Source organism: Pelodiscus sinensis, chromosome 28 (assembly GCF_052426305.1).
Source record: "Pelodiscus sinensis isolate ZL-2025 chromosome 28, ASM5242630v1, whole genome shotgun sequence".
In the NCBI taxonomy this organism is placed as follows: domain Eukaryota; kingdom Metazoa; phylum Chordata; order Testudines; family Trionychidae; genus Pelodiscus; species Pelodiscus sinensis.
The window spans coordinates 3804340-3821899 of NC_143079.1; the positions used below are offsets into that span (position 1 = coordinate 3804340).

Genomic DNA, 17560 nt, shown 5'->3' on the forward strand with positions numbered 1-17560 from the left:
GAAACACGGGAAATTTAAATCCCAGCTTCATTTGCAATTTAGAAGTGTCTAATTTACATCCCTTTTTCGAGAAAGGGATGTAGTCTAGACACAGCCAGAAACTCAGGACATGCTTCCTCAGCTAGGGGAAGTATGTAACCCACACACCTAGGCTATGTCTACACTGGCGCAGTCTTGCGCCAGAAATATACAAATGAGGCTAAGCATGGAATATCACCGAGCCTCATTTGCAAATCTAATGAGCTGCCATTTTGCAGAAGAGGCTCTTGCACCAGACGGAGCGTCTACACTGCCCCTTCTTGCGCAAGAAAAACCCTCTTGCGCAATGCCGTTACGCTGATTATTTTTAGAAATAACGGCATTGCACAAGAGGGTTTTTCTTGTGCAAGAAGGGGCAGTGTAGACAGCTCCTTCTGGTGCAAGAGCCTCTTCCGCAAAAATGGCGGCTCATTAGATATGCAAATGAGGCTCGTCGATATTCCACGCTTAGCCTCACTTGCATATTTCTGGCGCAAGATCGCGCCAGTGTAGACATAGCACCACTGTGGTTCACTGTCCCATGTAGTAGCACTTAGACCACTTCCAGCAACGGGTAAGATATCTGTTCACTTTCATAAGAACAAGAGACCTCTACAGCCGGGGCTGACAGCCAGCTGGCTTTATAGCTCAAGTTATAGAGGCTCCTATACTAAGTTCCAGAGTTCCCAGGTTCAATCTGCCCAGTAATGGTTACATACGCATGAAGATAGTCCTTTAGGTGCCCCTTTTCAGCGTGGGACCAACCACCTCCTGTGAGGTTTGGGGAAATGGCAATTTAACAGAGCGCCTCTTTATATCCGCTACGCCTACGAAAGCAGAAAATGCCGTAGCAACTGGGTTCCACGCCACTCCACACTCTCTTGAAGCACAGCGATCCGGTTCAACGGCTGAGAATTTCTTTTGTTTCGTACTGACACTGTGTGGCGGTGAACTGGAGTGGAAGTGATGTTTAGGATAAATCACTTTAATAAGACTTGCAATTTCTTCCAGAAGAACAGGCTGTAAAAGGACTGACACACACAAACGAGGCATAATCACACGATGCAGAGCCCCCTTTTCACCATGCAATTGGAGGTGTGAAGGAGGCCTGAAGGAAGGTTCATGATATTCAAACTTCTTAGCAAACCCGGGCCATTGTTATCTTTTCAGCCGCGTCTTTGATTAAGGCTCATTTGGGCTATTCTTTTCGCTTTCATATTATGTTTAGGGTGTCATGAAAATACACTGGTTAAAATTATAGCAGTTGGTACTGTGGAGTGCGGGAGGGATAAAGTTTGTTTCACAAACAAACAAAACGGGACCTAAAGCAACTGAGAATCAGGCAAGATTTAAACCACCAGTGCGGAATCTAAGGGTTGGGGGCCGGTGCGGAATATAAGGCCCAAGGGGCCGGGTGCGGCCCCTGGCTTGCCTGGATCTAACCCGCAAAACTCAACGTTCCTCCTCGTGCTAGCACACCAGCCCCTCCGCCGCCCACCATGAAGTTGGAGCACACAAGATCTACCAACCTGGGGCCTTCTAGGCTCTGGTGTGCGAGGGGAATGTGGGGAGTGTCGTTCTCCTCAGTCAGAGGCCACATCAGGGTTTTTTTTTTCTTCTCAGGTGTGTGCGGCCCCCAACTGATTTTTCTGTGGGTCAGCAGCCCCCCACCCAAAAAAGGTTCCTCACTCCTGACAAACACTTGGGGGGCAGAATCTGCCCCAGTAATAATTAGATTAGCCCTGCTGTTTTCATAAGAACATAAGAACGGCCGTACTGGGTCAGACCAAAGGTCCATCTAGCCCAGTATCCTGTCTACCGACAGTGGCCAGCACCAGGTGCCCCAGAGAGGGTGGACTGAAGACAATGATCAAGCGATTTGTCTCCTGCCATCCCTCTCCAGCCTCTGAAAAACAGAGGCCAAGGACACCATTTTATCCCCTGGCTAATAGCCTTTTATGGACCTAACTTCCATGAAATTATCTAGCTTCTCTTTAAACTCTGTTATAGTCCTAGGCTTCACAGCCTCCTCTGGCAAGGAGTTCCACAGGTTGACTACACGCTGTGTGAAGAAGAACTTTCTTTTATTCGTTTTAAACCTGCTACCCATTAATTTCATTTGGTGTCCTCTAGTTCTTCTATTTAGGGAACTAATAAATAACTTTTCTTTATCGGCCCTCTCCACACCACTCATGATTTTATAGACCTCTATCATATTCCCCCTCAGTCTCCTCTTTTCTAAACTGAAAAGTCCCAGTCGCTTTAACCTCTCCTCATATGGGACCCGCTCCAAACCCCTAATCATTTTAGTTGCCCTTTTCTGAACCCTTTCCAAGGCCAAAATATCTTTTTTGAGGTAAGGAGCCCACATCTGTACACAGTATTCAAGATGTGGGCGTACCATAGTTTTATACAGGGGCAATAAGATATTCTGTGTCTTATTTTCTATCCCTTTCCTAATAATTCCTAGCAACCTATTTGCCTTTTTGACCGCCGCTGCACACTGCGTGGAAGTTTTCAGAGAACTGTCCACGATAACTCCAAGATCCCTTTCCTGATTTGTCGTAGCCAAATTAGCCCCCATCATACTGTACATATAGTCGGGGTTATTTTTCCCAATGTGCATTACTTTACACTTATCTACATTAAATTTCATTTGCCATTTTGCTGCCCAATCACTGAGTTTGGTGAGATCTTCTTGGAGTCCCTCACAGTCTGCTTCTGTCTTGACTATCCTAAACAGTTTGGTATCATCCGCAAACTTTACTACCTCACTGCTTACCCCTTTCATTTGTCCTACAGTCGGTGTTGAATAATCTGGGTAATTGTAGGCTAACAATATTTTGCAGTTTGATAGAACCTTCCCTCTGCGCACTTTACAATTATTAATTAAGACATAAAAAGGGGAGTTGTCACAAATTTGCCCAACTCTTCAAAAAAAGGAATTGATCCCAGAGCCGGGACTAGAATTCAGGAATCTGGAGGGACTTCCCTCTGGGCATGTCTACACAAGGAAACTGTTTCGAAATAACCAAAAATGATATAACAACTCCCGATTTTACAAAAATCGAAATAGCATGTCCATGGTACGGAGAAGCCTCGAAATGAGTCCAAGGCAGGCTCCGTTAATGTGGACGCACAACCTCGACTTAGAGCCCCAGGAAGCACTGGCGAGTAATTACTTTTAATGACTCTGGAGAGACGTTATTTCGAAATAGCAGCACCGGAGCGTCCACACGACTGCTCTTTCGAAATAACTATTTTGTAATTAGTGTTATTCCACCAGGAAAGCAAGAGCACAGATTCTGAATTAAACAGCCTGTTATTTTGAAATAACAAGCTTGGTAGTGTGGACTTGCTGCTCATTAATTTGATCTAAGGGGGTTATTTCGAAATAACTCCCTAGTGTAGACCAGGGCTCAGAATAGAACCCACTAACTCACCCCTCTCCCTGAAGTAAAATACCGACAGCTCCTGCTTCAGGTTGTGACGTGATCAAAACACATTCTTCCCCTGCATGTCACTTTTTCCCATGCGTCCAGTATGGGTCACTTCTGCAGGTAGGATGTCAGTCTTGGTGAAGGAGCGGATTGATTTGGCATGGCCTGTCACCCTGTCTCCTTGCACAGAGTTGAATAGCGGCATTCATTCGTTTCAGCTTTTAGTCTTGCTCTGTGTGTTTTTAGTACAGGAGTTGCCCTATTCTTACAGAACCCCAAGAAGACATGATATTGAATAGGCAGTGCGGGATGCAGGACACACAACACAGCCGGCAAACTTCTCTTTCCTCCCCTCCCCAACAAGCTAACTGCACGCATGGGATTCTTACTTATGTCTGCATTTTCGTTTAAATCTCCCCCAGCTTCTTCTGATCACCGGGTTGTTTTAGAGCATTAGCATGTGAGGGACCAGATGCCTGCGTTTATCCTCCTGACCTCCCCGCCCCCTGCTCCTCACAAGAACAGCTGTGAAACGTGGGTGGCGCTCAGCAATCAGCTGTGGTGAATGCAAGCACCATTTCTAGTCACTCTTCCAGTCTCATTAGGGGCTCTTAAGTCATTTCCGTGCTCTGATGTGTGGAGCTGCTCTCACTCCTAATGAAGGACTGTTTCCCACGTGGTGACCTAGAATGCTCCTCCGGTTTCTTTTCCGACGGGCCCAGAGGTTGTTGTGTAAATCAGTAAGAATGAACCAACTATATAAAGTGGCCCAAACCACTTTGTCCTGGTCTATACTAGGGAGTTATTTTGAAATAACAAGCAGAACATCTACACCACTATGCCCATTGTTTCAAAAAACCTCTTGCTTTCCATGAGGAATAACACTTATTTCAAAATAGCGGTGGTGTGGTCGCTCCGCAGCTGTGATTTTGAAATAACGACTCCCCAGAGTCATTCAAAGTACTTACTCCCCAGTGCTTCCTGGGGTTCTAAGTCCAGGTAACACGTCCATATTGAGGGAGCCTGCCTCAGACTTATTTCGAGGCTTCTTTGTAGTAGGGATACGCTATTTCGAAATAAACTTAAAAAACAACAAATAGTCTAACAAAACATATAGAAGGTATCATGAGCTTTCATGGGAACAGCCCATTTTTTCAGATGACTGGAGTGTTGGATGTCCATAACTAAAATAAATAGGGGAGAAGGTGGGGGTGGGGGGAGGGAGAGAAAGGAAAAATGGGAGGGGGGAAACAAGAAGAGGCAGTGGGTATAAAAATATCAAGGTGAAAGCCAAGCTGGAATGTAACAGGAAAAACAAATAGTCTATAAGCACCTAAAGACTGGATAGTCAAAAGAGGCGGATAAGAACCATTAGTAGGCAATCTGAGAGGAAGAGTACTAACACCAGATACTATACAGACCAAGAACCATTGGCACCTTTGTTCTTTGGTAGGCTGATCATGTCCCAGCTATCTGGTATATTTAGATAAACCATTTGCATGAGTTCCTGGATATTTATGAAACAAAAAACAGGACTGTGTAGCACTTTAAAGACTAACAAGATGGTTTAATAGGTGATGAGCTTTCGTGGGCCAGACCCAGTTATTTATGATGTAGCTATGTAGCATGCTAGACAGCTACACGCTACCCGGCTACGCTACACAGCTACATAGTAAACATCCAGTAACCCAGCCCTGCAGTCAGCCCTTATGCCAACTCTGCCCATATATCTATACAAGCAAATTAATTACTGGAGCCAACCACATAAGCCACCAAATCAGAGGTTCATTTAACTGCACATCCAGGAATGTAATCTATGCCATCAAATGCCAGCTATGCCCCACTGCAATATATACTGGACAAACTGGACAGTCCCGATGGGAAAGAATTAATGGACACAAATCAAATATCTGTAGAGGGAACATATAAAAACCTGTTGGAGAACACTTCAATCTTCAAGTGGCTGTCTTGTTACAGACCAATCCCACAAGCTAAATACACAGGGAAGGACTGGAACTAGGATTCATTCACAAGTTTGATAATCATGCTAATGGCTTATATAAAGATACCAGATGGCCGGGACATTATCAGCCTACCAAAGAACAAAGGTGCCAATGGTTCTTGGTCTGTATAGTGTCTGTTGTTAGTACTCTTCCTCTCAGATTGCTTACTAATGGTTCTTATCCTCTTCTTTTGACTATGCAGTCTTTAGGTGTTTATAGACTACTTGTTTTTTCTGTTACATTCCAGCTAGGCTTTTCCCTTGATATTTTTATACCCACTGCCTCTTCTTGTTTTCCCCCTCCCATTTTTTTCCTTCTCCCCCCACCCCATTTATTTTAATTCTGGACATCCAACACTGGTCATCTGAAGAAGTGGGCTGTGCCCATGAAAGCTCATTATACCATCTCCATGTTTTGTTAGTCTATAAAATGCTACCAGACCATTTGTTGTTTTTTAAGTTTATCCTGTACAGACTAACTTGGCTACTCCCTGAAGCTTTTATTTTGAAATAGTTATTTTGGGAGTAGTTATTTCAAAATAATTTTCTAGTGTAGACATGCCCTTTGAAATCCTGTTCCACTCCAAAACCCACCCTTAAAAATTATGGGTAGAGGATTTCCATTAGTCTCTTGCCAAAAAATGCCAAATTCTAGCATCTTCTAAGAAATCCAGCTGTTCTTTAAGGTCTAAACTACCCCATGCCATTTGGCTTTCCAGTTCTACAGATTCACTTCCAATCCTTAAACATTACTGCTGAGGTCATCTCTGGTCTATCACTTCTAATCCCAAAAATGAGGGTAAAGGAAACTTATGCCGCACCTGACTGATCTATTAAGTATGTGCGATTTCTTCGTATGGAAAAACAAGGAGCCTACATCAGTCAGTCTTTTGATACTGAATGTAGACAGTTTACTGTTTCTATTGCATTACTGCCAAGAATAGCTACCTGTGACTGTACCTCTATACTGCAAGGACCCCAAGTCCCAGTAGGAGGTAGTCCCTACCCCCAAAAAACGTTAAAGTCTGAACAGACAAGACAGGCAAAGGATAGGAGAACAGGTTCATTATTTCCAATGTTCTTTCCACCCTGCACTGTGAAATTAGGTTCTTACCTAGATTTTAACTGTAACTCCCCTTTCCCTCTGCTGTCCACACAGCAAAACCTCTGACCCAAATCTGGAGGGCCCTTAAGCCTCTGTAACTTGGGGTGGAAGCTGTCTCATATGGGACCGTTCCAAACCCCTCATCATTTTTTGTTGCTCTTTTCTGAACCTTTTCCTATGCCAACATATCTTTTTTAAGATGAGGCGACCACATCTGTACTCAGTATTCAAGATGTGGATATCCCATGGTTTTATATAGAGGCAATAAGATATTTTCTGCCTTATTCTCTATCCCTCTTTTAATGACTCCTAACACTCTATTTGCTTTTTTGACTGCCGCTGCACAATGCGTGGATATTTATATAAAATGCGACTGCCGTATCTGAAACCCGGGGAGGGTGGATGAAACTTTACAAGAACTACTCTTGTGTCTTTAAGGATCCCACAGAGCAGAACATGAGTAAGGAAAACCCTTCTCCTTGAATCCATTATTTAAGCTGGGCCAGTGAAATGATTTGGGAGGAAAGGTAGTTTAGAAATATTCCTGCCTGTTAACTATGCCGAGATTATAGCTCCCTCTACCATGGGGAACCAAAAAACCCAGGGGCAATAAAAGTGAGCCAGTTTTCCAGCATGTCAGTACGGGATATTGCTGCTGCTAAGCAAGTCTGTTTTATTCCAAAAAAGCTAAGGCACTGAAAAATGTACCAATGTGGTCTCCGTTATTTGGAAAGGAAATATTGCATGTATTATAATAGAAAAATAAATCAATGTTTGCCGCTGTTTCATTTTATAGGATTTCATTAAAAAAATCTCCCTATGGTAATTTTCTCGTTTGGTTCACCACCCTTGTTTCTATCCACAAAAATAAAACAGCAGGCAAAATTTGCTACTTGTATTTAATTAACCCATTTTCATTCACTTCTGCAGAATCCTTGCAGATAAAACAGCTGCTTTTTTTCCCCCTCCTTCCCTTCACGTATCTTAATCTTTCAGTGAAAATGATCAGAATACTATGGCAGCAGATGGGGACGGAATATAAAAGTTCTCACAAAGGAGTTCGGCTATCAGAGAAAAGCAGAAGAAGGTTTCATAACAAGTTTTTGGGGAAAAAAATCTCTATACTTTGAAAACCAAGAGAAAAACACAGAACTTTGTAGGTATTTTCCCTTTAAAATTCACTGAATTATGTAGCTATCTAAGCCAATATAACAACATATTTACTCTATAGGCAAGGAGTTTTTACAGGACTTCTTTTTTGCAATATTTTCTCTGGACAGCAATGTAAAACCCAGTCATTGGAATGGAAATATTTTGTCTGCAAAAGTGACAAAAAACAACATCCACAGAAGCAAAATACAGGACTATGTAGCACTTTAAAGACTAACAAGATGGTTTATTAGATGATGAGCTTTCGTGAGCCAGACCCACTTCCTCAGATCAAATAGTGGAAGAAAATAGTCACAACCATATACACTAAAGGATACAATTAAAAAAAAAAGAATACATATGAAAAGGATAAATCAAATTTCAGAACAGAAGGGTGATGCGGGGGGCGAGGGGGGGGAAGAGGTAAATGTCTGTGAGCTAATGATATTAGAGGTGATAATTGGGGAAGCTATCTTTGTAATGGGTAAGATAACTAGAGTCTTTGTTAAGACCCCCGCGCAAAGTGTCGAATTTTAGCATGAATAACGGTTCAGAGGATTCCTTTTCAAGTGCAGTTTTAAAAGGCTTTTGAAGCAGGATGCAGGTAATTAAGTCATTGAGGCAATGTCCTTTCTGGTTGAAATGGCAAGAAACTGTTTTTTCTCTGTGATCCTGTCTAATATCTGTTTTGTGGGCATTGATCCTTTGGTGAGAAGCTGACTTTTAGTAACCAGACTGGGTCGACACAGCCTTGTCGCTAAAAGCTGCGCAGTATAGACGCAGAACGGAGACCTATCCGAATTCAGAGAGGAAAATGATGCCTAACTTGACCGAGGGGTCAAAAAAAAATCTAAACTGCCAACACTGTTCCTATAATTCCTTGGAGAACTCACAGCCCAGCACTGTGCTGATACTACTTAGGCAGAGATTTGTTAGGATCACAAGATAAAGAATCTGAGTGTAAACAGCAAGAGAAAAAAGGCAACTTGTACTCCACGGGAGTGCAAACAAACCCTTAAACGACACATACACTGGGCTTAGTAGTAGGAACAAAAAGCGGAAATTAAGATTTTGACTGCCCTGGGCTGACTGAATTTTATCTTTACTCTTAAAATTATTTAATAAGACAAGACCCAGGCTGCTTAGTTGAGAAATGCAGATATCAAGTAGTTTATAGGAACCACAGTGCTTGTGACAAACTGTCTTGAGTAAATACATCACAGGGAAACAAAGTGACAGGTTATATTTACCCAGGAAGCGAGTGCAACTCCAAGTCAATAAGCACAGCAGAAGGGGAAGAAAACAACTCCCTGATGTGCCAGTTTCTCATGTGCATGTTAGATACACTCAAATGGGAACACAGGTTGGACCTCCTTGGTCCAGGCACCCTTGGGACCTGACTGGTCCCATACTAGGGAATCTGCCGGACCAGGGGACGTCAATGCCAGTTGCCTCCAGTTACAGGGCTTCACTCAGCTGGCCGAAGAAGGGCTGGCATTGATTGAATAGGGATGGAGCGGAGGGTGCTTGGGGAAAGAGGAAGGGCAGCTACGGAGTCCGGAAGCCGCGGCAGGCTGGGAGTTCACTGAGCCCCTCAGCCACAACTCCCCCCGCCCCCCCCCCCTCACACACATACTGGCCACGGCTCCTGGCCCCTGCCACCAGACATGGCAGGATGTGCTCCTACCACCCCACCCTCAGGACTGAACCCCAGACCCTGTCAAGGCTGCACCCCTGAGGCCCGGCGGTGGGCTCCCCAGATACCTGGCCTCCTCCCGTGAACATCATTCTGGGTACCTACTCGGAAACATCTCAATCCTGACATGCCGTGTACCTGCATATCCTACATGCCTCGAGCTACACAGCCAAAATTAACAGACACACTTGGGATGTTTTGGTCTTATCTTTCCCACGTGACGTGTCCGTCGGCTGAATGCATCCAAATTCATCTGCCTCGCGGAGATGCTTTAACTAATGAACGTTGGCATGTTTCAACCTGGGTTCTCCAAGCTCTCTAGGAATAGAGCCATTCCTATGGTCTGCCAACACCCTTTGCATCACAGAATTACCCTGTGATAGAAATGTAGCCGTGTTAGTCTGGTGTAGCTGAAACAAAAAACTGGACTATGTAGCACTTTAAAAACTAATAAGATGGTTTATTAGGTGTTGAGCATTCGTGGGCAAGACCCACTTTCTCAGATCAAATAGTGGAAGAAAATTGTCACAACCATATATACCAAAGGATACAATTAAAAAAATGAACACATTAGCTTACAGACATTTACCTCCCTCCCCCATCCCCCTTCTGTTCTGAAATTTGATTTGTCCTTTTCATGTGTGTTCATTTTTTTAAGTGTATCCTTTGGTATATACGATTGTGACAATTTTCTTCCACTATTTGATCTGAGGAAGTGGGTCTGGCCCACGAAAGCTCATCACCTAATAAACCATCTTGTTAGTCTTTAAAGTGCTACATAGTCCTGTCTTTTGTTTCAGAATTACCCTGCTGAGACTCAACTTAGGGACAAGAACCCAAAAGGAAGCACGTACGAAATATAATGCAGCAGTAGAATGATTTGACTTGGAATAAGCATCACCCACACTGAAAACTGGGTTCCTAACAGACTAATACTCTTTTCTTTCCCATGTGTTTGCATTTGAGAGAGATGAAATTTCAGCTCTAAACATGAAGGATTACTGTGTGACAATTAGCGACCAGTGAGAGGTACATCTGGGATCCGACCCACTTCAATCTTGCATCCCCTAAAATTCGTGTATGAGCATGATAGCAATACGGTACAAGTATTGAATAGGCTATGTCTGTACTACATCTCTCTGTCTACTCCTTTCTGTCGAGACTGGTAATGAAGCGGGGATTTAATTATCCCACGCTTCATTAGCATAAACATGGCCGCTGCTAGACATGGATCTTTCGAAAATACAACCCTTTTTCAAAAGATCCTGTAAATCTGAGGTTTAAAAAATGAGGTTTACAGAATCTTTCGAAAAAGGGTTGTATTTTCGAAACATTCGCATCTAGACTGTGACTTTTTTTCAAAAAAGCTCCGTTTTGAAAAAAAGTGGCGGCCATGTTTATGCTAATGAAGCATGGGATATTTAAATCCCCACTTCATTAGCAATTATGATGTGCCTAATCTACATCTCTCTGTTGAAAGAGAGGTGTAGTTTAGACTTACCCAAAGGATATGTCTACACAGCAGTGTTATTTCGGACTAACTAGCGTTAGTCCGAAATAACATAGTCCGTGTCTACATCACAAGCAATTATTTTGCCAATGTCGAAATAACGGCGAGCTGAAGGACTTCTTACCCCAACTCCTGTAATTCTCATTGTACAAGGAATAAGGGAAGTCAGAAAAAGAGCACTCTTCCTTGGACTTCCTAATGTGTAGACAGCACCAAAAGCTGAAATAAGATATTTTGACGTGAGCTACGCAATTGACATTGCTCAAGTTGCAAAGCTTATTTCGGCTCTAGTCCTGCTATGTAACTATGCCCTAAGTGTACTCACTTCAGTCACTAAACTCTCCTCTAAAATTTCAATTTGTAACTCCACTGAGTCTCCTGGAATTTGAGAACAAAACTTCCAGAGAACTTAGCAGACCCTATACAATAGCTTGTGCCAGACTTAGCACTGCTCATCAGCAAAATCCATCAGGCTCTGGAAAACAAGGGACTGGTATAGCACTTTTGATTCTTTATAACCATGTTGTGTGAGAAATTAAAGCCACTGGGAACCAGAAAATCCCTTTTATGAGAACAGCTATCAAAATCTGTTAAAACCATCTGTTTCTCTGACTGTTTTTCTTCATAACAAAAAGAGGAAAAAAACCTTATCTGAAGAAATGGTCAAATTCTTCTTTCACTCTGATGGAGATTATATTGAAACTGGTGGAGTTACTCTCACTTGCTCCTGGCATAACCGAGGCCAGGTCAACACCAAAGGGGAAGACTGAATCAAGATACGCAATTGCAGCTATGTTAATTATGTAGCTGGAGTCGATGTACCTTGTTTTGAGGTTCCCGGCGTTCCCACAGCGGGAGGCTGATGGAAGCAAATGCTCCCATTGGCTTCCTTTCCTCCTCAGAATCAGGAGTACCAGCCACCGGTGGGGGCACCCTCTCAGTTCGATTTAGTGAGTCTTAACTAGGCTTGCTAAGTCAAACTCCGGAAGAGCAATCCTGGGAGCATCAATCTTTTGTTTAGTGAAGACATGGCCTGATAGCAAAATTCAGACTTCCCTTTCCCTTGTCTAATGGCCACCTAGTTTATGGAACGGCCCAAAAAAACAGCTAGGTACATTTTATGTGGCAGAGATAATGGCAGCGCATTAGAGACAACTGCACAAAGAACAGCTGCCTGAACTTACCAAACGCCTCGTTAACAGCTTTGCTCATTTCTAATTCCTTAAAGTGAATGTAATGGTGCTGGATTGAAAGCCTGGGAGAACGAACTTCTTTATTTATCCATAAAACAGAAACAACGTAGGAGGAAAACACTTTAAACACCCTCTTCAGCACCCTGCCAAATGCAACATAGAAGAACCATGCTTCTAATGATTGAAAGGGCCATTCTGCTCCCATAGCCTACTGAGTTCTTGCTGGGACAGTGAGAGTCTGTAATAACAGCCAGCCAGCAAAGGGAGTGGACTCTGATTGGCTGCTAGCGCAGAGTTAGGTATCACTTAGGAACTGGATGGTCTATGCACTAGGGCCTTGACTGACAACCAAAGGCAAAGAGCCACAATAGTTGGGGATATAGAGCTAAGGGCCAAGGGAAAAAAGTTGCCGAGCAACAACAACAACAAAAAACCCCAGCCCCAGCCAGGTTTGGTTGAACAAAACAACAAAAAAAGACACTGCCCCTTTAAACAAAACGCCAGGTGGCTTTTTGACCACATCGGGCTCCCATTGGCCAGCAGCATCTTGTCGGTGCCATTTTGCTTCGTCGCGCCAGATGGTGAGCACAGGGAACCAGGGGCCAGAGGGACGATTTTAGGGGAGCAGGAGTGGCTTTGCGAGCCACGGGGGAGGTATCGCGAGCTGCAATTTGGGGGGCGGGGGAAGAGCCACATGCGGCTTGCAAGCTGCAGGTTGGCCAGCCCTGAACTAGAAATACAAGATTCCTTACTAGAAACCCATGCCTCCTGAGTTATCCCGGCCTTCAGCAGAGTTCTCATATCTGGATGTGTTTGCAGAATGGTAGCACACAATGTGCCTGATTCTACTACTGTGTGTCCAAGTCATTCCTATACCAGGGTAAAGAAGGGTGGAATGAGGCCCGCATAGTTCAGTAATTAGCATGATGGCTCCTAGAAATGTATTTGCTGGGATTACATATTTGGGATGGAATTGCCTTGTGATTTTTTTTGGTTTCTCACCTGGATTCCCCTTGGCTGAGGCTGAGATAGATTTCCCATGAGCTCTCTTCTGGGATAGCGCCAGGTGGTATCAGCAAACTGACTCCTACAACAGAACAAGTTTAGAGGTTATTGATGGACTTTCCCAATCCAAAGCTTCTGCAAATACTCTGGACATAAAGATAAACCTCATAGAATCATAAAGTGACCTCAAGAGGTCATGAAGTCCAGTCTCCTGCCCTCACGGCAGGAACAAGCACCATCCACATCATCTCTTCTATCTAACCTGCTGTTAAATATCTCTGGTGATGGAGATTCCACAACCTCTCTGGGCAATTTATTCTAGTGTTTAACCCTGACAGGTAGGAAGTTTTTCCTAATGTCCAATCTAAACCTCCCTTGCTGCGGTTGAAGCCCATTGCTGCTTGTCCTATCACCAGAAGCCAAGGAGAACAGTTTTTCTCCCTGTTCCTTGTAACACCCTTTTAGGGTGAGCCATTATCAAATTATGGAATTACATCTTAATAAAATGCTCTGCTTATTTGTTCGCATGCCAATATTTCCCAAAGACCATTATTGGGATCAGGTCCTCACTGCCCCTGTTGTTGGTTTTTGAAAGAGCAGACTTGGGGGTATTTTTGCACCAGTGAAAGATGTAGGATGCATGGGTTTGATGACTGAAGTCCTCTCTTCACACCTAGGTCGAGAAAGACGTCTTGCCCACTCTGATATTAATGCCACCTGCCAAGGAGAGACTCCTTCATGGAAACTGATGGGCTTGTACACTTCTTAACCCCTTTGCTAAGGGTTTAAGTTGAAGTGGGGGAGATGTAGGTTGGACATTAGGAAAAGCTTCCTACCTGTCAGGGTGGTTAAGTGCTGGAATAAATTGCCTAGGGAGGTTGTGGAATCTCCATCACTGGAGATATTGAAGAGCAGGTTAGATAGACACTTATCAGGGATGAGCTAGACAGTGCTTGGTCCTGCCGTGAGGGCAGGGGACTGGACTTGAGGATCTCTGAAGGTTTCTTCCAGTTTAGTGTTCTATGATTCTACAATACCGCTGAAACTGACAACAAAAGTTCTGTCTAGTTCCAGCCGTGAGGGTGGTCCTCAAACAAATTTCCTAGCGAGGACATGACATAAAACCACTGCAACTTTCCAGCCACTTTTGAACTGGGTGTGAATGCCACTGCAGTACACAAAGGCGGAAGAATCTGTGACCCATTAAAAATCCTCAGAGCCATCTAGCTTCTTAGGAAATTGACTTCTTTCATTGCTTTTGTCTTGAAAACCATACCATGTATGGTCAGATACTACCATGTATGGTCAGATACTACCATGTATGGTCAGAGGATACCATGTATGGTCAGAAAGATTCTCAATTTAAAATCCTCAGTAGCTTTTTCCTAGTCCACCAAAAAGTTCAAAGCTCATCCCAGTCCAGTCCCACAGTTCATGTGGCGTTCCTGAGCTTTCTTCTCTCTCTCTGTAGCAATGGCTTTGAAGTAAATCTTTTACATCGCTAGCCCACGGAGCACAGTGCTTTTTAATGCATTTTCGTGTTTATGATAAGAAATGAACTGGTTAGGCATGACAAAAAGATCCTTTGCAAAAATAAAACCTCGGGGTTTCTTCCTCCCCTTCAGATAATGAAGCTCTCACCCTGTCTTTCATCAGAAGAACCAATGTGAGAGTGGCAAAGCATACAAGTTGCTGATCATAATTTCAAGGGAGAGACAGCATCCTTTTAATAACATTACTGATGTGTGAGCTGCACTCTTGTAAGCCAGAGAGCTGCGGTACAGCTGCGCAGCCCGAGACTCATTAGAAAATAAGTTATTTGTTCTTCCAATTTACGAACATGATTCAGTAACATGCTGGTTATCATTAGTCTCTTTCACTACTGCTAAGAATGCGGCATGTTAAAAAAAAACCCACGCTCAGAGCCCTCTGGCAATGAGATTCATTATTAACTAGGTCTTAATATCAATACTAGAGAGGCACGGCCGTCATTACATTGGTTAGACACCTTGTGTGTGATAATCCCCCAAGTATAGCTCGTTCTTTATTGTTGTAGGCACACACTTTGAGATTTAGGGCTTCCATTAGAATGGGAGAGGGAGAAATTAGTTCTTTGGGGATGTTGAGAAAACCCACAAATGTTGAAGGAGGTGGATTATCAAAGGCAGCAAATGCAGTTTAGGCAGCTAATTCCCAGTGAAAGTAGGCAGTGGTTGGGTGATTCCCGTGCCTTTGAAATTTCCATGGTATGAAGCAGTTAAAGATCTCTGCCTCATCTCAGAGTGAATCACACTGGACAACAGGGACTTCTGGTCAAAAAAAATGATCACAGCTTCACCTCAATCAAAGGTCTGCTCCCACGTTTCAAACCACAAGAGCAAGCGTAGGAATCGGAACACAGGGACTGAATGCAGTGGACTATCTGTGCCATCAAGAAAGACGCTCCCCATTAGGAGGTAAAAAATGGCAGATTTCCTAGGCCCCAGAGTGTCAAGACATTAGACAAAGTTTCTGGTTTTGTGACATGGCTCTCCAACAGTTGGGGAACAGCTGCTACCTGGCAGCTTTTATTTGATCTGACAAAGAAACAACCTGCTCCGAGTTCTCTATTTAACACTTTTTTTGCATAAAAATGCACACCTGACTGACAACCTTTAAACTGAGCTTTGCTAGATCTCAAAAAGCTGGCAGAGTTAACACTTTAAAAAAAATAATTATCTGTGAACAAAAGAATGGCCACACTGGGTCAGACCAAAGGCCCATCTAGCCCAGTATTTTGTCTGCTGACAGTGGCCAATACCAGATGCCCCAGAAGGAATGAACAGAACAGGGAATCATCAAGTGATACCTCCCCTGTCATCCATTCCCAGCCTCTAACAAACAGCAGCAAGGGACTCCATTCCTACCCATCCTGGCTAATAGCCATTGATGGACCTACCTCCAGGAATGTATCTAGCTCTTTTTTTAAACCCTTTTAAAGTCCTGGCCTTCACAGCATCCTCCGGCAAGGAGTTCCACAGGTTGACTGCGCGCTGCATGAAGAAATACTTCCCTTTGTTTGTTTTAAACCTGCTACCTATTAATTTCATTTGGTGACCCCCTAGTTCTGACGTTGTGGGAACAAGTAAATAACTTTTCCTACTTCACTTTTTCCATGCCAGTCATGATTTTACAGACCTCGTATCTCCCCTTAGTCTCCTCTTTCCTAAACTGTGCATTCATCTTTGCCCCACATTCTCCACCTAAGGATCTGTTAATGTTATGAATCTTGTCACCGGTAAAGGTCCTTATGGTTTGCAAAGCTCAAATACGATTTAACTTTTCCTTGAGCACCTTTTCCCAATGTTACCCTGTCCAGTGAATTTCACATGTTTCTTTAAATTGCAACTGCTTGTTCTTTTCATCAGGAATATCTCATAATGGAGAGAACACCTACAAAGCAAACTGGATTTACAGAGATTTTTTTTTTCATTTCATTTCATTTCATTTAATGCTTATGCACCACAGCCATTGCAGGTAATTTTTTGTTGCTCCTCCTACTTACAATGATGTAAATCAGAACTTACTCCATTGAAACCATAATGGAGTGACACTCTTGTTAAGCCAACATACATGAAGAAAGAAAGAATAGTTTCCAGATTTTTGCAGTGTGTCAGCCTTGCCCACCTTCAGATAAACAGTAAAACATGGAAGCCATGTCTAGATGGCAAAGAAAAGTCGGAAAAAGATATGCAAATTGTGAACTGCAATTTGCATCCCTTTTTCCACTTTTTTTTCTGGAAGAGGATTTCCTGAAATTGTTCCGAAAAAGCGGATGCGTTCCTTGGATGTGGCATAGCTTTGCAGGAATAACAGAGGTATCCCAGAAAAGCTCTGCAGTGTTGACATAGCCTGAGATTCTATTGTGATTTGCAACTGTTTGCAAGATTTTATTGCAGACTCACAGTAGAGAGGGAAAAAAATTACATTGCATATACCAAACACACCTTGAATGTATTTGCTTTGTGGGAAGCACATAATTTAAAATCATCTGATGCTTAATAATTCCTTTGCCCATCACCTTTCTGAATAGCTACACTGACTTGATCTCCTTGTAATGTCCATTCCTGAACAAACTAAACCTGCATAGAGATACAAATTCCTTTTATACATCACAGATTGCTGTGTGCTCAATATTATCCCTTCCAATGACAGATGACTATCAATCTCTTCGAAATACACATGATGGTTTTGAGGCTTTTCTTGTGTGTGTGAAAGTGGCAATGAATTATGAAAGGGAAGGCTATAAATGGCATTTCAGTCAAACAAGCAATAAGAGACAGACCTGGATGCACAGAACAAAAGTTGTCAAGTGAAATCAAACAGAGTCTAAAGTGAATCTTAACTCAAGGATCCCTGGTATCCAAGAGGTGCCCAATTAGAACTGCTAGTACCGCCAGCTG

The 17560-nt window shown here is 43.2% G+C and overlaps 1 protein-coding gene across 1 annotated transcript in view; it reads right to left on the minus strand.

Annotated features, from left to right (window-relative positions):
- Positions 1–17560, minus strand: part of UNC5D (unc-5 netrin receptor D) — a 364515-nt gene that overhangs the window by 48597 nt on the left and 298358 nt on the right. Inside the window, exon 13 of the mRNA XM_089773737.1 lies at positions 13116–13200. Within this exon, the coding sequence (XP_089629863.1) occupies positions 13116–13200 (85 nt within the window). The remainder of the gene's footprint in view (positions 1–13115; positions 13201–17560) is intronic.